At 44.6% G+C, this 25937-nt stretch overlaps 1 protein-coding gene across 1 annotated transcript in view; it reads left to right on the plus strand.

Moving 5' to 3' along the window:
* Window positions 1-2661: 2661 nt before the first annotated feature.
* The window catches only part of PELI2 (pellino E3 ubiquitin protein ligase family member 2), a 200075-nt gene continuing 176799 nt past the window's right edge, over window positions 2662-25937 (plus strand). Inside the window, exon 1 of the mRNA XM_070797647.1 lies at window positions 2662-3114. Within this exon, the coding sequence (XP_070653748.1) occupies window positions 3038-3114 (77 nt within the window). The 5' untranslated portion in view covers window positions 2662-3037. The remainder of the gene's footprint in view (window positions 3115-25937) is intronic.

Consider the following 25937-nt stretch of genomic DNA (forward strand, 5'->3'; position numbering starts at 1 on the left):
TGAGGGTAACGCTCTAATTGGTTTAAGTTGTGAACAGAAAACTGTAATGAGGAATAGACAGAGAAAGGTGCAAACTGGTTTTTATGGAGACACAAGCCACGGACACTGAAAAAAATCAAATTTATGCCCCACCACTCTGTTCCCCTCGCAGCCTTGTCATTTGATTCCCCTTGAGAGGTGTTTGTTTTGTTTTTCTGTTTTTTTTTTTTTTTTAAACTTTCACTTATATATTTTCTTTAAACCAGACAAAAGCAAATTTGGGGTACTTGGGCCCAATCTAGAAAACAGACATGGTTTTGGTGGGTCTGTGCTGTATTTAAAACCTAACAACAGAACTTGTATGAGTTGCCTACAAAGTTAAAAGTTAGGAGATTTGGCATAAAACACAGGATTTGCACTTTTAAAAGAAAGTCAAATTTAGCGACTTTAATAAGTAAGCTGTTATTGTCACATGGCAACAAGTAACTGGAGAAGAATGACTGATGCCCCTCTGAGATGGCACCAATTTGCCACAGTCCTCACTCGGCCCTTTTGCTCATTTGGATTTCCTTTCCTCGTCCCTGTATGCATTCCTGAGGTTTTCCAGTGTATGATTCCCCGAACTGGTTTGCCAGCCCTGAGTTGCCTAGGATAAAAAGCTTCCACTGCTACAAAAACTAGATTCAAAGCAACATTTCCTTTAAGTAACTCTGATAAAGATAGACCTGATGAAGAACTCTTAAACAAGCTCAAAGAAATGCAGGGAGAGCAAAAAGAGAGAGATGGCCTTCTGGAAGTCAGAGTCGCTCTATGGGAAACTCTCCGTTCTCGAAGACAGCTAGAATGGAGGTCCTGCAAAGACTGGGCACCCTATGGGAAACTCTCAGCCTAGTGTTTGAAGCTTAGTAGGAGGTTAATAAATGTTTGTTTCTATCTTCCTAAGAGCAGATGCAGAGCACAGCAAGGAGGAAATGGAGCCAGAACAGTATAATGCAACGCACAAAAGCACAGCATGCCAAGAGAGAAGGAGAGAGGGGGTAATTGTAGCTTAGACAGCAGTAGCAGCAACAGAACAAGCCTAGAGAAGTTAGAATGACAAAGCCAGGTACTATAATAACCGGGGACTTCATAACCACAGCATGATCCTGATAGATCTTTGCTAGTCACACATCTATATGGTAAGTAGGAGCATAGAGTAGATAGATGAAGACTACATTAATTAGGCAGAGAAATTCAGACAGAAATTCACACCAAGACACTAGTGATGAGAAAGCATTCAACCCTTTAGTGAAGGATTGTTGGTTTAAACTAGTAATACACACACACATGTTACAGAGGATATGTAAAATATGCAGGATAGCTGTGTGCAGTTGAAGAATTTTTATACTTAGGTGAAGTAAGTTGTTTAAAATTTTTTTGTGTGTTTTATTTACCAATGGTGTGGCTTAAGTTACTTTGAGACAATTTAATTCTAAAGCCCCAATTAAAAAAAAAATTAGTCACTAACTGAAGTAAAATTTCCTGCAGATCATGTCACTGTAGCAATAACCTATCAGAGAATGTTAGACAAAGGGTACTGAATAGCGCAATGGAAGGTTATCTTAACTGTGATGAAATTTTTTTTTCCCTAGTCCTTTGCTTAGGGTCATAGCCAACCAGTCAGTGTTTATACATAGTGTTTGCAATATGTATTTAAATATTTAACAATCTTGAGAGGCAGTGACTGAAAATAATATGTAGTGTCCAGTATGAGTGCTTAATAAGTGGTAAAATACTGCATGATGAGAAACAGTAGTCAGTAAATCTATTATACTCTAAAATATTTCAAAGCCTAGTAACTATTTAGAAACGCATAAAAAAGCAAACATAATGTGTTGGCTAAATTATGATAATAAAGGAAACTTTATAGTCACTAAAAAGTTTACTCAAATACTTTTCTTTTAAATTGCTTAGGGGATTGAGAGAAGGTATGGGAAAGGGGAGAGAGTATGGATTAAAAAAAAACCACACACACACAACTGTTTTTTGAACCACGTGGAAGTCTGCTGACGACAGACCGGGTTGCTACATCCTGCAGAATGGAGGGGTGTTCCAAGCGCCTTCAAAACTCCCTCTAATCCAGTGCCAACTGGCAGAGCCTCCAAATTTCTAGACTTCTTCAAGCTTTAAAGGACTGGGTTTTGGAAGAGGAGGCTCCAGGTGCGCGTGTGGAACACCTCCGAATGTGTGCCGCAACACGGTGACACCGGGAAAGCAAATGCTCCCATATCCGGACAGCAGGTTCTTTATTTACAGCTAGCTCACCCGAGGAAACTAAGTTAGGCTTGGGAACCTAAACCGCCGTGCTTCCGGGGATCCTGCGCAGCCTTCGACCGCTGGAGAACTCGGCGACCAGGGCTGAGGTGCCCGCGCTGTTAAGTTTGGGGACGGAAGCGAGAGAGGAAAAAAAAAAAAATAGAGCTGCTCCTTTAAGAACTTCCTTTCCCTTTTACTCTATGTTTACATAACACGGGGGCGAGCCGCCGCTGGGCCCGAGGGGGCGGGGAGGGGACCTGGGCGGCCCCACGCGCCAGGGGAGGGGGCGCCGGGTGGGCGGAGGGCCGCGGGCTTCTCGCGGAGGGCGGGGCGGCTCCCACCTGCCCGCGCGCGGGCGGGGCGGCTCTGCGGTCCGGCCCCCGCCCCTCCCCCGCCCGCTGCCCCCGCCCCTCCCTGGCTCGCTCGCTCCCTCCTTTCCTCCCTCCCTCGGGGCTTCGGCGGCGGCTGCGGCGGCGGCGGCTGCGGCGCTTCGCGCGGTGGGTCTCCCTGCTGCCCGGTCCCATTTGTTGCCGAGTCCAGCTCGGGGCAGCGGCGGCGCTCGGAGCTCTAGAGAGCCCGGCAGGGCAGCCACGCAGCCACGACGGAGCAGCCGCGGGACTGGCCGCCCCGCGCCCCCTTCGCCGCCGTGCCCTTCCCCGGCGCGCTCACTCCCTTCTCGGGATGGGATTGTAGCGGCGGCGCGGACTCAGCGGGGATCGCGGCGGAGGCAGCGGCGGCGGCGGCGGCGGCCGAGCAGGGCTCCATGTTTTCCCCCGGCCCGGAGGAGCACTGTGCCCCCAATAAGGAGCCCGTGAAATACGGGGAGCTGGTGGTACTGGGGTGAGTCCGGGGATCCCCGATCAGGGGAGCTTGGGGGCGGACAGCAAGCACTCCGGGCTGGGTGGCCGCCGCGCACCCACATCCCGGAGCAGGGCCATCGGGGTGTTTTGGGGGTTTTCTGGCCATCGGTAGGGCGCTTGGGCCGGTAGGAGCGTCTCGGAGGGCTGGGACGGCGGGGGTGGGGGTGGGATGCCCCCATTCGCGCGCGCGGGTCGCTGCGGCGAGCACAGGGATGCGCTATCCGCGCCGAGGACGGTGGCGAGGGAAGTGGCGGAGCGCGATCAGCCCGGGGCGAAGGCAGCGGCGGGGACTGGGGCGACCTCGGAGCCCCGCGGGGTGTAGCGTTCGGGGACTAAGTCCTTGGCATTACTGCGGGGGCAGAAGCTCGACTTCCCCGCGTGCCCCGGGCCGGGTGTCGGGGATAGGGACCAGGGTTGAAGCACAGCCGTCGTGGGCACCTCGCGGTGTCCGAGGACTACCCTGCCACCTTGGCGAAACTGAGAGGCCCCCAGGGTCCCTCTGCTCCCGCTTACTGTGAGCCCGGGGCCCGGAACTCCAGGCGCGGCACCGGCGGCTCGGCGCTGCGGGCAGTGGGATCCGAGCGAGGGGCGTCCGCGGGCAGCGCCTTGCATATTGTTATGGTGACCGCCGCGGCAGCCGCAGCCGGAGGGCAGTGAACTGTCTGCGACCCGGGCGGCCGGGCCGGCCCTCGGCTCTCTCCGCCGGGAGTGTCGTGGAGGGGGCACGAAAGCCGCTGCGCCCGCCCGGGCTCCGTGGCGCGCGGGGCTGCATCCTCTCTGTCCTTCGGTCCTGCGATTCGGCCTCTCAGATGTCCTCCCAGCGGCGGGGAGCTCGCCAGCCTCGCCTGCCTCTGCTCCCTCTCGGCTTGTGAAAACCACATTCTGAAGATAGTAATTATCTACAATCTTTAAACGGCAGCAATTAGGGACTTCATCTACTTCCTGAGTTTCCTTGTGACATTTCTATTGTTTACACTTAATAAGCCTAGAGAGAGGCTTCGCTGGGATTAAAGCAGGATAAAGTGGGCAGTGAAAGGGAAGCGGAATGGGGTGGGGGGAGTGCGGTAAATTCGGGAGAAGGAGCAACTTGGGTTTAGCCTTGGAGGAGAAAAGAGAAAGGATTATTTTTTCCTTTAGATCTGTCACTGTCGGAAACCCGCGCTTTTGTGCTCCTCTCTTGAAAGACTTGTGTTCTGAAAATTATGGGTGCTGAAACGTAGGCTTAGCACACATGTGAAGAGTCATGGGTATGGAAGAACTCAGGGCACTCTGAAAAATGTGTTTTGATAACTGAATACCTTGAAGTAAGTGCCGACTTAAAGATAATTTTAAAGCGACGAATTTTTAAGAGAAGCTTCCAGACGCAGCCCAGCTCAAAGTTGTCCAGTTTGGCGTAGTTTGTAGCTACATTGTTAGGTGGAGTATCATTGGAACGCTCATTTACCTATTTGGAAGCTGTTTCAGACAAGCATTTTTCTCACCTGCATCTAATTGCATTAAAAGACAAACATCAAGATTCAGTGGAAGGAGAGAGGACTGGCAGGCAGAAAGCTAGAGTTTAGCTTTGTCTTATGTAACCTCAGCCCAGCCTAATTTTGTGCAGTTTGGTTTTGTTTGTGTGGCTGGCTTCAAAGTATGTTTAACATTGTGAACCTGACACGAAAGATTAACTTAGGCCAGGACTTTATTTCATTATTTCCTTTTGAGGAAATAGTCGTTGAGATGTTTCATGAAAGCAGGGTGTGAGTGGGTCTGGAGAGGGTTTGTGTTCATAGCTGGAAGTGCAGGACATTCCAAAGCCCCGAAAAGGATTTTTACCCTGAATTGTCCTCCAATCAGGCTTATACTAAAGCAGGCTATGTAAATACGTTGCCAGTTGCATGTGCTCTGTTATTTACAAATGTTTTTCCAGGGGACACTTAGTATGATGGAATTAAGTGTTAGTTGCTCAGTCCTGCCGGACTCTTTGCAACCCCATGGACTGCAGCCCACCAGGCTCCTGTGTCCATGAGATTTTCCAGGCAAGGATACTGGAGTGGGTTGCCATTTCTTTCTCCAGCGGATCTTCCCAACCCAGGGATCAAACCCGGGTCTCCTGCACTGCAGGCAGATTCTTTACAAACTGAGCTGCAAGGGAAGTCCATGACGGAATCACACTTCTGTTAATATTTTAGGCCACTCAGCAGTTGATGTGCACCTCCTGTGTGCCAGCACTGTTTAGGCATGGAGGATCCAGAAGAGCACAGGGAGCTATTTCACTGTGGTGTGGAGTGGCAGATATAAACAGAAGGAAACATGTAAACAAATGAATAATAAATGGCAGTTTCAGGTGCCGCCAAGTTCTCAACAGAAACGGGTTAGCTTAGGAGACATCTGCAATAGGTAGGTCTTGCCTTCTTTAGCTGGGAAGGCAGGGAAGGTTTCTCTGAGGAGGTGAAAGGTGAGTTGAGACCAGGCTCTGAGAAGATGCTAAGTTTGGTTTTTCAATATTTAAGAAGAATTGGGGCCATTTTCTATTTTTGAGAGTAGTTCTCTGACTCTCTAACAATATTGAACACACTGAAGAATGTAGGGAAATAGTGAAAAGGTAGGTAGACTCTAAGGCAACCCGTATTAATCATTATCCTACCCTTAGGACTTGAGGTAGTGCCCTCCCTCTTAAATCACCAGTGATGATCAAATAAAAATTATTATCAGTGTTGCATGTCTGATCATCTATAACATAATGTCAGAATTTCTAGATTTTTTTATTGATGAAATTAATCTTGAAATCTAAAAATGCCCCATATTAGTATTCATAAAAAGCTTTTTGCTTATAAAATACAGTGCATTTTTCATTAAAAAAAAAAAAAAACTGTTGTGTGATTGCTCTTTTTTTTTCTCTTCTAAATTTTGTAGTAAAATGTTGCTAAGAAATCCTGGAATGCAGATTGAGGAGCTATATATGTATATGTCTATATTCATATGCAAATACTTTGCGTCTTTTCATGTATTACACAATGTTAAGAGAATCCCAGTTAGGATTTTTGTAGGGTCATCATTTTCTTAGCAGCTTGGTAGAATTTAATTTTTTCATGATTCCAGCCAGTGAATGCATCAGAGCCACAACTTTTTGCTGTGTCCATTACGTAATGAAATGTAGAGAAATGATGATCTACCTCTCAGGTCTTTTTTGCTGTTCATTTTAAACCTGGCTAAAATGTTAAACTTGGGGAAGTGTGTCAGGATTTGAGAGGTAGTTTGATGTAGTTTGTTGGTAAGAGTATGAACCAGCATTCAGGAGACCTGGACTGAATTTCTCCTTTCTTGCCCACTGGCTTTGTGGTAGTGGCTTAGTCCTTCACTCTCTGGCTTCCCAGTTGGCCCAGTGGTAAAGAATCCTCCTGCCAATGCAGGAGATGCTGCAGAGGCTGTTTGCATCAGGAAGATCCCCTGGAGTAGGAAACCTGCTCCAGTATTCTTACCCGGAAAGTTCCACGGACAGAGGAGCCTGGTGGGCTACACAAGGAATCGGACATGACCGAGTACATGCACCCAACCCTCACTTTCTTCCTGTTTCTTTAGCAATAATGAAATATGGTTGGATTGGGTAGTTGTCAAGAACCTTTCTGGTTTATACCCTGTAATGCTGGTCAGTGGCTCAAATGTGGGAAACATAGTTAACATAATCTCAGTAATTCAGCATGCATTGATTTTGTGTATTCCTTTCGGGGAGAAATATCAATAACCTCAGATATGCAGATGATACCACCCTTGTGGCAGAAAGTGAAGAGGAGCTAAAAAGCCTCTTGAGGAAAGTGAAAGAGGAGAATGAAAAAGTTGGCTTAAAGCTCAACATTCAGAAAACTAAGAGCATGGCATCTGGTCCCATCACTTCATGGGAAATAGAGGGGGAAACAGTGGAAACAGTGTCAGACTTCATTTTGGGGGGCTCCAAAATCACGGCAGATTGTGATTGCAGCCATGAAATTAAAAGACACTTGCTCCTTGGAAGGAAAGTTATGACCAACCTAGACAGCATATTGAAAAGCAGAGACATTACTTTGCCAAGAAAGGTCCATCTAGTCAAGGCTATGGTTTTTCCAGTGGTTGTGTATGGATGCAAGAGTTGGACTGTGAAGAAAGCTGAGCGCCGAAGAATTGATGCTTTTAACTGTGGTGTTGGAGAAGACTCTTGAGAGTCCCTTGGACTGCAAGGAGATCCAACCAGTCCATTCTAAAGGAGATCTGTCCTGGGTATTCATTGGAAAGACTGATGCTAAAGCTGAAACTCCAATACTTTGGCCACCTCATGCAAAGAGTTGACTCATTGGAAAAGACCCTGATGCTGGGAGGGATTGGGGGCAGGAGGAGAAGGGGACGACAGAGGATGAGATGGCTGGATGGCATCACTGACTCGATGGATGTGAGTCTGAGTGAACTCCAGGAGTTGGTGATGGACAGGGAGGCCTGGCATGCTGCAATTTGTGGGGTCGCAAAGAGTCGGACACGACTGAGCGACTGAACTGGTGGTGCTAGAATTTGAATGGGAACTGTGGTTTAATAGTGGAAAAGATAGATGCTGTGATTACTTTTTTGGAAGTTGGTATGTGCAAAATAGCCATTTTTAAAAGTTGTAATGGTATACATATATCTGACACATTGGTGTTAGATTGTACATGAAGGTGTTCAAAATTTGATAAGACTTTCTGTTCCAGGTTTTAGGAGGGCAGTGATGTTTCAAAATTAAGCTCAGTAGGCTAAAATAACCAGCACAAGGAAGAGATAATCTGATGATGAAATTTGAGAACTGAAAGGGCCCTAAAAGGCCATGGTACATACTTCGCTCTTTAATTTTACCAATGAGGAACACGAGACTCCCAGAAGGAAGGAGGTTTGTTCAAGTTCATAGTTAAGCTGGATCACTGCACTGCCAGGTCACAGGTTCCCCACTTCAGGGCAGATTCCAGCAGTGCTATCAGTTCCCCAAAGCTGCAGGTTTTTTGTAACTTGCATGAGGGAAGCTGAATCTCTTTCTGGATTCAATTTGAAGCATGCAGCTCTCTCGCTGACTAATGGCCCATCATGATTTTTGGAAACATATTGCTTTACTCTTAGTTCCCCTCACCTCACTGCTGAATGGATAATGTCTTTTGCAAAGCTTTCTTTTTCATTTGATGCTTCACAAAATGTATTTTTATTGGATCTCTCAACCAAAGGTTTTTTTTTTTTTTTTTAATTTAATTTAATTTTTTTAACCTAGAGTTCACAGATGGAATCCAGGGAGCCCTTGAACTAGGATGGTGGGAAAATATATCTTTGCTTTTACTGGATTCAAACTGAGATTTAATATTTTACTCCATTATGTGTATAGGCAATAAATAGACCTGCTGCTGGATTTGCTATTTAATGCATTAATCCAGAAATGCATACGTTATTGTATCACAACTTATCTTTGATAACCAAGTATGATTGACTTCATTTTTAAGCCTTTGTATTGTATTTTATACGTGTAAAATTGTTTTTCTGCAAAGGGCTCAGTATACTTTAAAGACTGCCAGAAGGATCCTTTGCACACAAAAAAAATGTTAAGAATTTCTGCAGATATGACTCAAAAATAACATGTTGTAGTTGAAACTGCTCGAGATCTACAAAAGGCTGAAGGTCAGGGGGTACATGTGGTTTTCCCTTTGGATTGTGCAGCATTTTATCAGGTAAGACAAAGAGGGCTGTTGCTGGGAGAGTTTATGGTCTTTATTTTTCGAAACAAGCAGCTCCAATTTCTAGATGCCAGTTTTGTCTTAACCTTGGCACTGTGCCTTGGCCCCCCTCCTTGGTAGTAATAAGAAACCTTAAAATACATCCTAACACTTTTCCTTTTCTTGTCCTCCTCTCTAATTTGGGCCCAAACATCAAACACTAGTATCCTTTATAGACGGAAAGGTCTTTGAACTTAAAAACAAAGCAAAACAAAACAAACTCGTTGCTATCTCTCAGCATTTGGAGTGATCTGAAGAGCACAGATCTGTTTGTGTGGATGGAGTGTCTACTTCTGTAGGCTATAAAGGGTTGTGATGCGACTGGCTTTGGGTTGCTATATTTTCCTTTACTAACTTTAGCCTTGTTTGGAGTATGTGGCTGTCTGTGTGGTTTCTTGTCTGGGTCTCTCAGATTTATTTGTTTCTCTCTTTAACACACCAAGCCTGAAACCTTCATTAGGACTTTTCATTTTCAGTTGTATTTCATCAGGTGATCCATATTTGGGGATGCTTTAGGTAAACAAAAGCAAAACCAGCTTGCTTCAGGGTTTAGTAACTTTGCATGTATGCATGCTAAGTCGCTTCAGTCCTGTCTGATTCTGTGTGACCCTATGGACTGCAGCCTGCCAGACTCCTCTGTCTATGAGATTCTCCAGGCAAGAATACTGAAGTGAGTTGCCATGCCCCTTTCCAGGGAATCTTTCCAACCCAGGGATCAAACCCACATCTCTTAAGTCTCCTGCATTGGCAGTTGGATTCTTTACCACTAGCGTCACCTGGGAAGCCCTCCAGCAGCTTTACCAAAACATATCAGTAAAACTGGCAAAAGGATGAAACATGTATACAGAAAAGACCAAAAAACCGAAAACATGCTAGTTGCCATCTTTGAAGGATACCACCCTTGTCATGTTGAGGTAGTGGTTTTGTGTCTGCTATGCAGGAATCAGAGAAGGCAATGGCAACCCACTCCAGTACTCTTGCCTGGAAAATCCAGTGGACAGAGGAGCCTGGTAGTCGCTCAGTCGCTGCAGTCCATGGGGTCGCTAAGAGTCAGACACGACTGAGCGACTTCACTTTATTTTTTCACTTTCATGCATTGGAGAAGGAAATGGCAACCCACTCCAGTGTTCTTGCCTGGAGAATCCCAGGGACGGGGGAGCCTGGTGGGCTGCCGTCTGTGGGGTCGCACAGAATCGGATACGACTGAAGCTACTTACCAGCAACTTAGCAGCAGCATGCAGGAATCAGCAACATGGAGACATGGATTGGCTTTGGAATGGAGACAATAGCCCTTGATGGAGCTCGTTGGTATGGGAGTAAAATAACTGAACAGGAATTTCTAACATCATCTGATTTAACTAAGGGTTTCTCCTAGGATGAGCAGAATCTATTTTATAAGAAGAAAATGGAAGGTAAGAATGATTCCGTTAACGGTTCTTATTGAGCTTACTGTTACCTTCATCTTCTGGAGAATAAAAATAAGGAGAGCAAAAAGTGCTTCATAGTTCTTCACTTTGTCTAAATCAGCTGTTCTCAACCACTGTCTCAGCCACCTTACATGTGATGATCAGTTTTGAGGTATGTGGCCAGTAATTTATGACATGTAATAAAGTGTGGATCTTTCAAATGATTCCAAGATGTCTTGGTAATACTGTGACTTTACCCACTTGCATTCTGCTGTGTTCTCCCAAGTGGGAGAGAAAGAGGTGGGGTTACATCAGGCAAGCCAGGGATTTATTCATTCAACAAATATTTAATGGGATTGTACTCTTCCAGGCACGGGGGATATAGCTAGGCAAGGCAGACACGTGAGTTACTGTCTTATTCTTGTCACAACCCTTTAGGGAACGGCTATTACAAATATTCAGTTCATTTATTTATTCCACCAATATTTGAGCATCTGCTACATGTTGGATGCTGTCCTTGGCACTAAGGGATGCAGTGAACAAGACAGGTATCATCTCTGCTGCCATGGAGCCTACATAGAAAGCAGTGTAGAGCATAGGCTGTGATGGGGGAGCAGGATGGGTCACCTAACCCTGTGCTGGGACAAGAAGAGGCTAGCCAGGCGGAGGTTAGAGGGAACACTTGCTCTAGCAGGACGGCCCACGGTATTCTAAGATCCAAAGATGAGTGTACATGCTCCTTTGAGGAATGGAGAAAAGTCCCAGATGGCTGGAAGAAAGTGGTTGAAATGAATCATGTGGGCCAGGAGGGTGGGAGGGCAAGCCCGGCAGGATTTGGGACATTATCCTACGGGCCTGGGAGACTGTAGCTGAACTGTCAGCTCAGAAACTGGTAGCAGAGAAAGCACTTCCGCAGAGTGGGCTGCAGCAGTGGCGGGTGGAAGGAGAAGCTCAAGTCGAAGCGTGTAGGAGCCAGGATCTGATTCCTGTCCCTCAAGACGTCCAGTCACACCACTGTCCCGGGTTGTGAGTGGGCTGCCACTCGTTCACTGACTCAGAAATACTGACCGAGGAGCAGCACTGCCCTGGGCACTGGGCTGCATACAGTAGGAGTGAGGTAGACAGCCCTGCAGGGAGCTCACCTTTCAGTGCAAGAGGTGGGCGGTACAGACAAGCAGCACCTTGGTAGATACAGCTTTAATTCAGAGAGGGCCCCGGGAAATCTGACACAGGACACGGGGCAAGAGAGTGCTTGGGTGGCAGGGCAGGGGGGACTAGTTGGGTCAAGTGGAAGGGATAAGGTAGTGGGGCCCTGGAAGATACAAAAATCAGGGGAAGCATTTCTCAGAAAGGAATTCTGTATCCTCTGAGAGCTCCCAACCTTTTCCAGTTTTTTTCTTTACTTTCAATCCTGTCTAAGCCGCGCTGGGTGGGTTCCACTCTTATGGGCCATAGGATTCTGAGTAGTCTATAAGTGTCACATGCTCAGGGTGGTAATTGCATTCTCTAGGGCTCCTTGACGGAGAAGGCAATGGCACCCCACTCCAGTACTCTTGCCTGGAAAATCCCACGGGCAGAGGAGCCTGGTAGGCTGCAGTCCATGGGGTTGTGAAGAGTTGGACATGACTGAGCGACTTCACTTTCACTTTTCCCTTTCATGCATTGGAGAAGGAAATGGCAACCCACTCCAGTGTTCTTGCCTGGAGAATCCCAGGGACGGCGGAGCCTGGTGGGCTGCCCGTCTATGGGGTCACACAGAGTCAGACACGACTGAAGCAACTTAGCAGCAGCAGCAGGGCTCCTTGAGAGGATTTACTCTTCCCTCCTAGAGGACAGGCTTCCTCCCTTAGGGTACGGGGTACACCTTTTCAGGTGCACAGGAGGTGGGATTTCTCCGGCACACTGCAGCGCCCTGCTCAACTCAGCCTCATCTCTGGGGCTCAGGGACTGTTTTCCTCGCTTGGGAAGGAACGCGGATTCCCGAACACAGCTGCAGTTTTGTAAACAGCCTTCCCCACCTGAAAGGTCCAAGTTAAAGGCTTCCTGCAATACTAAACATGTACTTTACTGACATCAGATACCCCTGTTTCAACTTTTGTTTGTTTTTCTTTTTGTCAGTCACCTAACAGTCATTTTGTCACCTGCAGAACGTTCTGCCTTGAAGGGAAGCAGGCCATCTGTTCCCGTTCCACCAGCTGCCGGAGCTGCACTGCGGTGCACAGGGGTGGTGCCGAAAGGCTGCGGTCATTATTGCTGGCTAACGATGGCTGGGGTGCAAGCCTCCTCCTGGATGACAGACCTAATAAGTATGCATTGGGGGTATTTTCAGCAGCAGATTTAAGACTACTGCAAGTCATTCTTGATTGAGGTTTTATGTCCAGCCATCTGCATAATGCTTTTCACTTGCAAACACTTAACTCCATTCATACCCGGCTTTTTTGCTTTGTGTTTAGGATAAGAATCTCTAGCCTTGTGCTTCCATTCTAATTAGTACTGGTTTAGCAGAATCCAACCCAATCGGGCGGTTGTGTATTTGGCTTCCAGGCTGTTGGTATGGAACGGCTGTTTACTATTTCCAAGCACCTTCCAGGCGCCTTCAAAGCCCGCCTCCCCCCACGTCCTTCAGTCTGTACCTGGCCTGCTTGTGCCTCCTGCTACAGGGTTGTGGGGCCTCTATCTGTCTTCAGAACTTGTGATGGGTGACAAGGAGGGGTTTCTGGAGCGCTTGATTGATAAACTGATTACCTTGAGGAAATCTGGCCCTTTTTGCGCAAGGACCACAAACACAAAGAATTGTGCTTCTTGCCAGATCCCCAGAAACTTACAGACTGGGTCCTTGCTGTGGTGTGTGAGACTGCATTAGAGTTTGGGTGCTTTTATTACAACATGCTCTCGGATAGAATGCAGAATGGAGGCTGTCGTTTTGCTCCATAGCTATTTGTCTAAGGTATGCAGGAGAGCTACTGGAGAGAACAGAGGACTGTACTGTGTATGCTTCTCAACAGGGTTTTTGCATTCTTGAACTATTTCCACATAATAAGCATTCAGTTGTTTGACTCTGTAAACCATTCAGTGAAAGAACTGTATTTAAAGGCTGTGTGTTGAGGTGGACATTACCAGACTCTCCCAGTAGGACTTGCAAACCCATGTTTTCCCCCAAGTATCTTCAAATCAGGCCTGCGTGCTGGACCTCTCTGAGGTGGTGTCTCCCCTCCCCCTGCATCTGGGCTGGTTTTGTGGTTTGCTTTGAACCATCTTTGTGATGGAGGTCTGTGACTTTTGGATGCTGGCTTAAGGGGTGTTCTATCTTCCGTTTTTGTTCTCTATACTAATTTGCCAGGCTGCTATATAATAAAACACCACAGGCTGGGTGGCTTAAACAGCAGAAGCTTGCTCATAGTTTTGCAAGCTGAAGTCCGAGATAAGGTGTCAGCAGGTTGGGTTTCTCCCGAGGCCTCCCTCCTTGGCTTGCAGATGACTGTCTCTTGCTGTGTCCTCATGTGACTTTTTCTTGTGTAGGTGCCCATTCTTGGTGGCCCTGCCCCTCATATAAGGACACCAGTCATGTTGGATTAGCGCCCACTATGTGACCTAACTTAACTTTGATTTTAATATCTTTAAAGGGGCTTCCCCAGTGCCTCAGTGGTAAAAAATCTGCTTGCAATGCAGGAGACATGGGTTCGATCCCTGGGTTGGGAAGATCCCCTGGAGAAGGGAATGGCAACCCATTCCAGTATTCTTGCCCAGAGAATCCCATGGACAGCAGAGCCTGGTGGACTCCAGTCCGGGGTCACAAAAAGTTGGACATGAGTGAAGCAACTTAGCACTCATGCACACACCTCTTTAAAGACCTTGTCTCCTAATACATTCACGTTCTGAAGTGTACTGAGGCTGAGGACTTCAACATATAAATTCAGTCTACAGCACCTTCTTAAAAGGCAGTTACCATGTAAAGAAGTCTTGACTGCCCTGCCGGAGAGGGTGGCTCTGGCAGGATTACAAAAGGAGAGAGGCCTGGCCAGCCCCCAGCCACTCCAACCACTCTGCTGAGGCAACTGACCTTGAGTAAAGCCATCTTGGCTCCTTGGGCCCATCAAGCTGCCCAGGCCACACCACATGGAGCAAAGATGAGCAATTTCCTTCTCATTCTGCCAAATCAATGAGTTCCAAGTGCTGGTTGTCCTTAGAAGCTGTTGTGTTTGGGGGTGGTTTGTTACATAGCAGTAGACAACTGAGACACCGCAGTATTACACTGGTGTGTGATTCAGTTGTCACATCTGACAGACTAATGGGAATTTATTCACTGAGTTTTTGTTTCTTTCAGGTTATTGATTATTTTAATAAGCACAATTTCAGCCTTTTAGATGAGTTATTCCAAACATTAAGTACTGTATAGCCTGAAAAGCTTAGCTAACAAAAGCATTTGTGGAATAAGTTTATTATGTGTAAGTCATCTGTGAGTCTCTCTGCATTCATTAATCTCCGTAATCAATATTATCTCCTGAAATTCTTTGAGAGCAGGCAGTTGAAGAATGACCCAGCAGAGCTGAAAACCATGCTTCTGGAAGATTGGAGCATAAGCAGCTTTAACCCCAGGACAGCTAGTGGATGATGGACTTTTCAGCTTTTAAAGGCCACCCAAATGAAATAACAGAGCTAACAGAGATTTGAGGAGGTGGGAAGGTCATCTGTACGAGCATCCTACAGGGACAGGGCAATGAAGAGCTCATTTGTGTGAGTTGTACCTGTGACTGTCCGTGGTAGGAAAGAAGTATAGTTCCTGGGTCTCCTTTTCCCCACGGGTTGTGTGCTGGCTTGGGGGCAAGCAACGTCAGAAGGTGGCCTGGCATGGTGCAGTGTGGGCTGGGCTAGTGTTCTCCCTTCAGAAGCAGACAGTATGACAGCTGAACTGCTAGCCGTGAACACAGTCCTCAGGATGGAGAGAAAGAACTACAGACTCTGCAAGTGACTGCCTTCCAAGTGAGCAAGCAGCTTGACATAAAAAGAGGAAAAAGGATTCCTGTAGTAGCTGAAATGAATGGAATATCTTAAAATTCCCCCAAATTCTGTTTAAAAAGTTCTAACATTTGTCATTTGTAATCAGAAATACTGATGCATATAAAATGAAAACTTTTGCATTTAAAATTTATCAACTAAGTGTAAAAGAAGTTTAAACAAATGCTCAAATGGTATATTATGTAGCTTTTATAATTTTGTAGATTGTAAAGCTTAAAACTACACTAAAGGGACTTCCCTAATGGTCCAGTGGTTAAGGATCTGCCTCATGTAGGGGCCATGGGTTCAATCCCTGGTAGGGGAACAAAGATCCCACATATAGCTGAGCAACTAAGCCTAAGCACCACAACTAGAGAATCTGTGGACTGCAACGAAAGAGTCTGCACAAAGCAAGGAAGACCCCTAATGCCACAGCTCGGACCTGACGCGGCCAAATAAATACTAAAAAAAGAAAAAAAAAACTATACTAAAACTACACTAAAACCTATACAAATGTATAGGTAGGTATATTTTATTGCACATGTATGGATATATTGGGAGAAGGCAATGGCACCCCACTCCAGTACTCTTGCCTGGGAAATCCCATGGACGGAGGAGCCTGGTAGGCTACAGTCCATGAGGTCGCTAAGAGTTGCACACAACTGAGCGACTTCACTTCCACTTTTCACTCTCATGCATTGGAGAAGGAAATGGCAACCCACTCCAGTGTTCTTGCCTGGAGAATCCCAGGGACGGGGGAGCCTGGTGGGCTGCCGTCTATGGGATCGCAAAGAGTCGGACACGACTGATGCGACTTAGCAGCAGCATGGATATATTGAATTAAATGTGGAATTCACTGTACATACTAGAAATCAGGCAGTATCTAAGCGTATGCAGTAAACATTACCCACTCGGTTTGTGTGAGGTGATGCTGTTATGGTTGCTGTTTTGGCAATGCTGATGATCTAATGTTTAGGAACCCACGTAAGGGAATGCCCTCCAGGGGCCTACAATCTAAGGGCAAGACAGATAACTAAGCAACAAACCATACATGGTGTCGAGGAGAGATAGATGTAGGGAGCTGTTATTTCAGATGTGCTGCGTGCCAGATTCTTTTGTTTTTCTTAATCAGTCCCAGGAGTTAGATTGTGTTATTTGGAAAGTGAGGCTTCTGTTCAGGTAACTCACCTTATCAGTGGCAGAGCATGACTGGAAGGTAGGTTTGTATTACTGTGAAGCCTGATTCTCTCCACAGGGTGAAGGTTAAAGGCATGTGAATTGCTGGGAAACTGGGGAAAAAATCCTGGAAAAGGCAGCTTTTGAGCAGAGTTTTGAATTTGGCCTGGATTTTTATAAAGCAGTAATAGTAACGGTGTGGGGTTTAGAAACCTTGAAGGATTTGGCTGGAGATTGAAGTCCTTGGGGAAGGAAATAGAGTTGGAGCATCATCAGTTGGTTGGCATCTTCTCAAGCTGGGGATACAGCGGGTGATAACAGAGTGGTCCCTGCCTTCTTGGAGCTTATCGTACATCAGGAAAGAGGGACTTTGAGCAAACGAAGCCTGGGCAGGTGAAATCTCTCTTCTTTTGCCATTGTCTGTGATGACCTAGGCTCACGTGTGTATTTTGTTTACAGCTTGGAAAGGGGGCTTCAAGCCCTTCTTCTCTCTGCATTTGCCTGGATTCTCACGTCCCTGGGTATTGATTTTTTTCCTTTTCTGTCTCTTGATCTTCCTGTTAGTATTGATTAAGGGGAAGACCGTCCCCACTCCCTCCATTGCCTCCCTGATGGTCCTCAGTGCAACTTGTTACAGCAGCAGCACTGGTTTAGCTAATCTGAGAAGCACAGGGCCAAGAGTAGGCCAGGAAAGGTGTGGTGCCTTTCAATTGCTTATTCTAAGTGTGTCAACTTTAGACCAGATGCCAGTTAAGACTTTGATGAAACTATTGACTTAGACCCTTCTGGAAGCTGGTGTGGCTTTATGCTGTTCAGTTTCAATCTTCCTGTGAGGGCAGTTAAGCCTTTTCTGTTACAGATGTGAGGTGCACATGACCCAGGATTTCTAAAAAAAAAATATCCTTAACAAATAGACATCCTAAGATATCAGATGGTAAAATACTGAAGGACAAATATAGCCTCTTGATAAGCAATGTTAGATGTTGTATGGGTGAAAAGCAGACACTTGGACGCTTTGCAGGGAAGTAATTAAATCAGGAGGTTCTGATAATGTAATAAACTACAAAAGGGCGAAACTTGAGTGGTTTACACACTAGAATGCCCTTCGATTGAATTATTGTCTTATAATAGTTGTCTGCCCAGGTACTACTGTTTTAAATATTTAACAATAGCACAACTCATGATTTCCCCAGAGGGGAGAGAAAAGACACAAATCTTCATCACCTTAATAATTTGTGTGCCCTCCTTCTACCCACCACCTTTACCTCCCATGACTGTCAAAGCTCCTGTTTTGGGTTTACGAGTTGAGAAATCACATCCCTGAAGATTAAGCATACAGCTTCCATGTTGGATAAGAAACAGCACTGCTCCTCTGAGTATGCTGGGAACGTGCAGCCAGGGTGGTGAGCCTGCTGGCTTCTTGAACTCCGAGGGGATCCTCTGGAGGAGGAGGAGTTCTCCCCTTCACCCTATCTTCAGGGGTGGCTGGGTGGAGTGGCTTTTCTTTCTGTAGGGAGCATGGGAGCCTGCCTTCTCTCAGCTGCTGTACCATCTACTGACTGCAGGAGGTAGCACTCCAGGTCCCTTGCACAGCGTGAGATGCCTGTTCAGTTCAGTTTCAGTTCAGTCGCGTCCGACTCTTTGCGACCCCATGATGCCTGTTAGGGAGCCCCAATCCCTGCCGCCAGCCAGGTGCTGAGTTTCCTGGGCCCTCAGAGGAGGTGATGTCACCACCTCCATTGGAGAAATGGGGAAGCAGAGATGCCTGGAGATTGAGCTTCACCTAGGATCCTGTACAGTTATTAACAGTAAAGGATTGGAAGCTCAGGAATTTGAATCTGGGTCTCAGATTGCCCATATTGGGCTTCTCAAAACCTGGACATCTTATGTCTTTAAATCTGAAGGGTGGAATGCTTCATGTTTGGCATTAGATTCTGAAGTTGTGATTATGACAGTAGAAAGGCGGGCGATTCCCCTCTGGACCAGCCAGGCTGGGGTACACAATGGTATGGACGACAGCTCCGCGGGGAGCCGGCCCCTCCTCACAGTGTGACGGCTTGTCCTCTTACACTTCCCTTTGTGTTCCTCTCCTTCAGGGCCCTGAAAGGGTCAGAGGACGCCTGCCCCTGTTTTTCCTGTTGCCTCTGTTCAGATTAGATTCAGACAATAGAGCTTGCCCTCCCTCAGGAGATAGGTTCTCCTGTGGCCCTTTACTCTCAGCTGAAATGCATCTTTCTCTGATCTAATTGGGTTTTTAAAAAATCCGCTTGACTACTCACCATGTTAGTTTACCATAAATCACATACTCTTCGATTTTGCTTGTGTACTTATTTCACCCCAATTTCTCCCAGGGTTAAACCAGTTTTAAGTTTGTGTCCGATTCTTGTAACTTTTAGAGGTTAACACTAATCATTAATACTAATCATTTAGCTTTTCTCCACTGATAAATTCATAAATGGATTTTTTTTTGAGGCAGACCATTTATATTCAGGTAATATGGAATTAGTTTTAAAAAGCTGTATGTTGAAAAGATGTATAGAGAATATTAATGACAGTTTTGGAAGAAGGAAGACAAATCATCCATGATGCTAATGTTATTTTCACTTTTTGCACATTCACTTGTAATATTGTCTCTGTACAAAAACATTTTATGTACTTCATTTTATACATGGTTTATGGGCTGTTTTTTGAAGTGTTAGTTAACTGACCCTGATTTTAAGAGAATTTAATTAATGTTAGACATTTAACGTAAGCCAAATGTATATACATTTTTAAAAACAATAGATATTGATTAATAGATTATCTAACACAAATTCTGCTTTTTGTTTTTTTGAGGGGGGTTTGCAGAATCAGAATTGCCATGTGATTTCTAAGGTCTCTGTTCTAACAGGATATGTGGGAGGAGAATTATTCAGGGTTATTCTAGCCACTGTTTGAAGACTTTAAAAAAATCTCTGAAAAGTTAGTGTGTATGCTAAAGGCATGATTTCTGAAAATACATTTGTTAGGTTCTTAGAGAAAAGGACCCTTTGAAGAATACTGAATTCTACACGAGAAACATCCAGTCAAGCCCAAGATAACGTACTTCTTTGCCTTGCGGCCTACTCTCTGAGCTCTATTTTGGCCCCCCCGCCCCCGGCCCGCCCCGTTATGTGTTCATGGAGAAGGAAATGGCAGCCCACTCCAGTGTTCTTGCATGGAGAATTTCATGGACAGAGGAGCCTGGCGGGCTACAGTCCCATCGGATTGCAAAGTCAGACACAACTGAGTGACTAACACTAACTTCTAACTAACTATATGTTCATAGAACTTTCTTTCTGCTCTTTTCTCAATTGCTTTCACACACATGGTTCTCTCTCCTTGCTGCATCCTGCTCACCTGCTAAGATTGAACTCAGCTGTTATCTCCAGCAAGAGGCCCTTCCTGACTCCTCCTCCCTTTTCCTGCAGGCTAGAGCAGTTATTTCTCTAGAGCTCTCTGTGCCTTGTAAACGTCCTTCCTTATGGATCCTGGACAGGGTAGGGCTGGGGCTCCCTTTTCTGCACTCCGTCCCAGCGTTGTGCTACAACCTGGCACTTGTGGATCAGTCAAGGGTATGGGTGAGAAAGTGTGGCTCTGGAAATGTGAGCTTTTAATGTGGATGGTCTCTTCCCCCATTTCTTCGCTCCCTGATCTGGCTTTTAAGAATGATTATTTACTTTTCAGTAGGTATTTCATGCATTTCTGTTTCTTTAATTAGCTTCTTAAAGTATTCTCCTGTTTGCATCTTCCAAGGTAAATTGAAGAGTTCTTCAGTACATGAACATGGTGAACACTCGTTAGCAATTGTTTAGCCCTGAAATGATGGTGGATTTAAAATTTTCCTTTTACACTTAAAGATAAGGGGTTAAAGTGACTGAGGACAGAGATGTGGTCTGAAACTGACAGGAATTTCAGCTTTCAGCTTTAAATGTAGTATTAAAAATCTCCTGAGAAAAGTCAACAGATCCAAACACATTTCGATGGTGATAAATCTTTTTTTTACTTAAAATTAGTTGCTCTGGTTTCTTATCTTTCCACTCTGAAGTCACAGATAAGTATTCTTTCCATTATTTCTTTACTGATATTTATCACAGCTGGTTTTTGTGTTTGCATGCTGGTTGGGTTTGTGTATTTTCTCAGTCTTTATCTGCTCCGTTCCAACTCCTTTCTTTTGATTTTTAGAGAGCTTTATACTTATAACATATGTATAGTGTTTGCTGTTCAGCCAATTTCCCAATGTGTTCTTTTTTTCATGTCCCTACAAACATCCTTGCTGTTTGTTGACTTTTCCTCCATTCTGCCACGTTGAGTACAGCTCGTTATATATTTGAAGCAAGACAGCTGGGGTGCTCTGGAAATCAACTTGAGTTTATTTTTTCATTCCTTTTCTTTGTTTATTTAAAAAAAAAAATCATTATCACAAGGAACTGGCAATCTTGTCATTAAACTCTGTTTCTTTTGCTGGGGAGAGTTGTGTTTAGCAGGGGGTACAAGCCATCTTTCCTCCCTGGTTTTCTTTTATTCTGCCCCTGTCTCACTCCAGTTTCCCACCCTGCCTGCTGTTTAGAAGTTAGAATTCTCCAATGAATATTTGTTTCCTTTCACCATTCCAACTGCAGTTCTTAGCAGGACCATAATAGATAATGAAATGTCAAAAATTCAGGTTATTCATGAGATTTATAACAAATAAAAAGGGAAATGTGATATTTTTTAAAAATTACCTACCCATTGGAGAGCAGCTTGGTGGTATACATTATTATTATTATCTGTATTAAGAACCTCCTTTGTGGTACCTCTGCAACCCCTAAGCTATATTCTAAGTATCAAACATACACAAGCCAGGCTCTGTGAGCAGTGTGCTGACTCATGGCTTACCAGCAAGGAGAAAGGAAATGGTCTGCTGCTCAGCGTGTGCACAGATCTTTGGCAGTAAGCTGCAGTCCGTATGATTTGTGACTTGTGGTTCTATAAAGTGGCTTAATGAATTTGTTCATTTAGTTTTGATTGGGTTAGAACAAGAGACTGTATTATGGTATTTGGCTGATTATTTTTGCCTTGTTGATTTCCTTTCTGTTGTATTATTTGGCACCTGCTCTCAATAAAACTATGATCTAAAAATTGCACGTGTTTTCTCAGAATGAGAAATGTTTAGAGATGGTAGCTCGGTGGTTTTTGGTGAAATGCTGGTTGATGAGTCAGTTGATTACTGAAGATCTGTTTCAAGTGCAGTTTCTCCAAGAGTTGACATTTTTGGCTTTGTGTTATAAATATATTAGCTATACATGGTCACTATTATTAAGTTGAAAACAGCCTTTATTTTTCTGATAGGATATATTTCAAAAGCTGGAACTCTTGTCAGTTCTGTACCAGAAGTAACTGGGTTAAAAAACGACTAACAATATGCTGCATTTTCTGCTTATTAAGTAATTTTAACCGTGTAACCTCAGTCTTATACAGTACAGAGCTAGTGAAATAGAATGCTTCAGGAGTGGCATACTTAAGGACCACTGAAGTTTTGCATTAACTGATGATTAAGCAGAAGTCCCTGTAGAGGAAATTTTTAAAAAGTGATATCTAACTGACATGTATAACATAGTCGTTTCTGTTGTACAACAGGATGATTTAATATTTGTATATATTGTGAAATGATCACCATGGTAAATCTATATGTTCATCACTATACATAGTTACATTTTTTTTCTTGTGATGACATTTAAGATTTGTAGAAGATGAAAAAAAACACTCCAGTTCATGATGATGCTATTCCAAATCTAATATGAGTCTGCTTGAGTCTGTCTTTGATGAGTTAGGCTTGCCTTGTTGATCCTTCTTAACATTAGCAATCATTGAATACACTGTAAATTTAAAAGGCAGAAAACTGGAACTCAAGGGTATCCTCTGCAGTGCTTCTCAAACATTTTGTAAGTTAGATTTTTAAAATAAAAATAATGTTAAAGGTAACTGAGCTCTCTATAAGACCGACTATAGGGACGGCATTTCTCTTGGCCAAGGGCTTCATTGGTGCCCTTACGTTCTGCATATTTGGGTTTTCCAGCATCTCCCAGGAGGTGGGGTGGAGTGTTGAGGTCCTCAGCTTCTTTGATCAGAGCCCTTAGGTTCTGGATTTAGATCGTGTGGCAACAAAATAAACACATTTGCTTCTGTAGAGCATATAATTTAGAAGCATCACTGCTAACTGCCGGATTATATTTTTAACCTTTTACACTGGTGGTTTCACTTAATCTTTTGGGTTGTTGAAGATGAGATTAAATCTGGGTTTCAACTGAGGAGGACTGGGACCAGCAAGGAAAGCTCAAGCTATCATATGTGATAGATCATTCTCCAGGGCTGTTCAGTTAGAGGGATGCCTTTTGTTGAAACAAGAATAAAAATAATAATTGAGTACTCCAGCTCACTGACCTTGGTGATTGTGACATCCTCTGATGTAATTTATTGAGTGCCAAGTGTTTTTAATTGATGGATAAAGCATGGAATTTGTATGGGATGCCTGCCAGTGGTCTCACTCTGAAGTTGAATGTCTTTCTTGTACTCTTTCTTTTTCTCTTCCCTTTCCTCCCCTCCTCCCCCTCTTTTCATAGGTGTGCGCTCTGAGATCATTCCTTTCCAGGGAGACTTTGGCGGTTTGCCTTTGGCAGCTTCCTCTGGGAGTCTCCTGTGAAGAGCCCGCCGATGTAGTCAGTCTGTGTTCCAGCTCCCCCTTGAAAAGCCGTCTTGCGCTTCCCTACCCTGTGAATAAAGATGATGATGGTTTTGTGGGGCTGGTCCTACATCTGCTGGGAAGGTTTGGTTGGGTGATAACAAAGTGAATTTCCCCCACCCAGTGAAAACTAATTTTCATCTACTACTTACTGCAGAGGAGATGGGGGCATCAAGTTTACAGCCAGGAGCCTGAGATGGGGTCTGTAACCTCTTCCAGAAGGTGATTTATGGCTTTCATTAGCCTAAGAATCCCACCGTAACTTTTCTTTCCTTGGGAGAGGCTGTTGATTGTGCCTAATAAGATGGTTTTCTCAGATGAAATTTGAGAAATTTCTTTTTAGTCATTGGATTGAGTAATAAGAGAAAAAAGAGCAGTTTGAGCTGTGTAAACAAGTAATTGCTTTGTATCTGGATTAATGTGGAGGAAAAGAATGAAAACCTAAGCTGCCTGAAGCTTAGGGAACCATTGGATCCTGTTCTGTGGCCAAGATAGCACACTTTTCCCCAGGCCCCGTCTCCTTGTCACCTCCAGAATATTGTGATCTGAGCGTGTTAGGATTGATTCTTCCGCTGAAGATGATGTACACGTGTAGAAAAGATGGTTTTGTGCTTGTTTACCTTCTCGGGGTATTTAGCAGGATTGTTTGTGTGTGAGAAACCGCTACTAACCTTCCTGTGTGATCTTTAACTTTACCATCAGTTGTTTAAAAATCTCGGTTATCCGTGTGATCAGATTTGAGGCTGGTGGTTTGGGTTTAAGATCTTAAACTGTTCCAAGTTTAAGTTGCCAAGATGCTTTATTTAGGGAAGTAAACAGATTCATCTTTGTAGAAGAGTTCAGAAACCTGTTAGAGGGATGATTGGATTATTCTTGTAGCAATGTTACGCGATTGCAGACATTTCAATTTGAAGTGAGGGCCAGCTGATCTGCTCTGGGCTGCAGTTCCTCTCTGACCATCACTTCCTTACCTCTCTGGATTCTGGGGGGCCCCAGGATGTTTACTTCCTTTGGGCAGTGTCCGCTGGGGGAGGGTGCTCCCTGAGCTCTGCTCTATGCTCTCAAGGCTTCCAATGGATGCCGCCTGCCCCTGTCACCCAGCAGCCTGTGTGTGTTTTGTGCTCATCAGAGCATCACAATGCTCAGAAAACTGCTTTCTCCATGAACTGGCTGTTTTTGTTTAGAGTAGTCATTTTCATGAGTAGGTAAAAGTAAGTTCAGGAGCGTTCTTTGAAAATTGTACATGTAGTTAGCAAAAACTGCTGAAACCCCAAACAAACTGTATTTTACACAAAGCATCTTCTGTTCAGAGTTTTAGTTCTACCGTGGAATTAGCAAAGCATCTTTCAGAGTTTGAACTTATCTTCTCTTTGAAATTCCCTAGAACTTTTAAATCAAATCAAAATACAGGTGGTTCTGAGGGTTTTTTTGTTTGTTTGTTTGTTTTGCCTTTCAAAGATTGAAAAATATTCATGAATTATTGTCTACAGAAAAAGACGGAAACGGCAACTATTTTACAGAAATACTGTGTAATAGGGTATTTACAAATTTGAATTTGTAAAGTTCTGACTTTGGAAACTTCATAAAATGATCTATTTGGCACATTTAAGAAAAAGTGGAGTCTTATTGTCAGAGATGTGTGAACAATGACCAAGTATTAAAGTTGTAAAGATTTGATCCATCAAGTTAAAACAGTATGCATTTTATTCCCAACTGTACTTGATTTGTGGCATAACGAAAAGATACGGTGAGCAAATTGTTTTCAATATCTTGTCAATCTAGTAATGTCTATTGTACATGCACACAACTTGTTTGAAGTCTCAATAGCATGATTATGGAAATACTCAGTTCATGTTGAAACAGTTATTTCTCCTGTGTTGTTGGTGTGTTTGTTTTCTCAGGTGCCTTTTCCCAGCCTGGCTTTCTCTTCTTTCCTGCTGACAAAATTGATAAACATGTAGGGAGGCTGTGGGAAAGGATGGGGGTTACAAGGGATTCAAGCTGGTCCGGCCAAAGGGAGCTGAAGGGATTTTCAGGATGTAGGCAATACAGTTGCAGGGACAGCTGGGTGGAGGTGGACTCATTGGATAAGCCACAGAATCCTTAATTACCTAACTGTAGGCCTGGCTTCTCAGATACCCTGCATCATAGGGCATAACCTACCCAATCCTTGGCCTTGGTGTGGTGCTGGCCGGGGGAGGGGCAGAGAGCGAGGCAGGGCTGGTGAGGTTGAACAGAGTGGGATTGAAAAATACTGGGTTTTCTCTGTATTTGGTGGTTTCAAGATTTAATTGTCTTAGACTGGTTATGAAACTGTAATGAAAACTAGTAGTCTGTGTTTTGTGTATGCAGTTGCTTATTTACTAAGCAGAGTTTAAGCAGAGTAAACTCTAGTTTTTGGTTTATTGCTGTTTTATCGTTTGTTGAACGGATTCCTTTTTCCTGCTCTGTTCCTCCTCTTCCCATTGTTTCCTTTCCTTTCCTTTGGGTTCCTTTGTATTTTGGTCTGTGCTTTAAATCTTAGATTGACTTCTGAGTCAAGTGCCCAAGGGCCTTTTTCACTTATGCCTGTTTTTGGGTTTCTGCTTGCCTTGTTGTCCTGGTTCTTCCATGTTGCAAGTTTTTTTTTTTTAAAAGTTAAGTTTCTAAAAATATAATTCTGGTAACCAGGGAGACTCCCCTAGCACAGATGAAAAACAGAAAAGCTGGGGCCAGGAGAAGCCCTGACAATAATCACATCACACACTCC

Source organism: Bos indicus, chromosome 10 (assembly GCF_029378745.1).
Source record: "Bos indicus isolate NIAB-ARS_2022 breed Sahiwal x Tharparkar chromosome 10, NIAB-ARS_B.indTharparkar_mat_pri_1.0, whole genome shotgun sequence".
NCBI lineage: Eukaryota > Metazoa > Chordata > Mammalia > Artiodactyla > Bovidae > Bos > Bos indicus.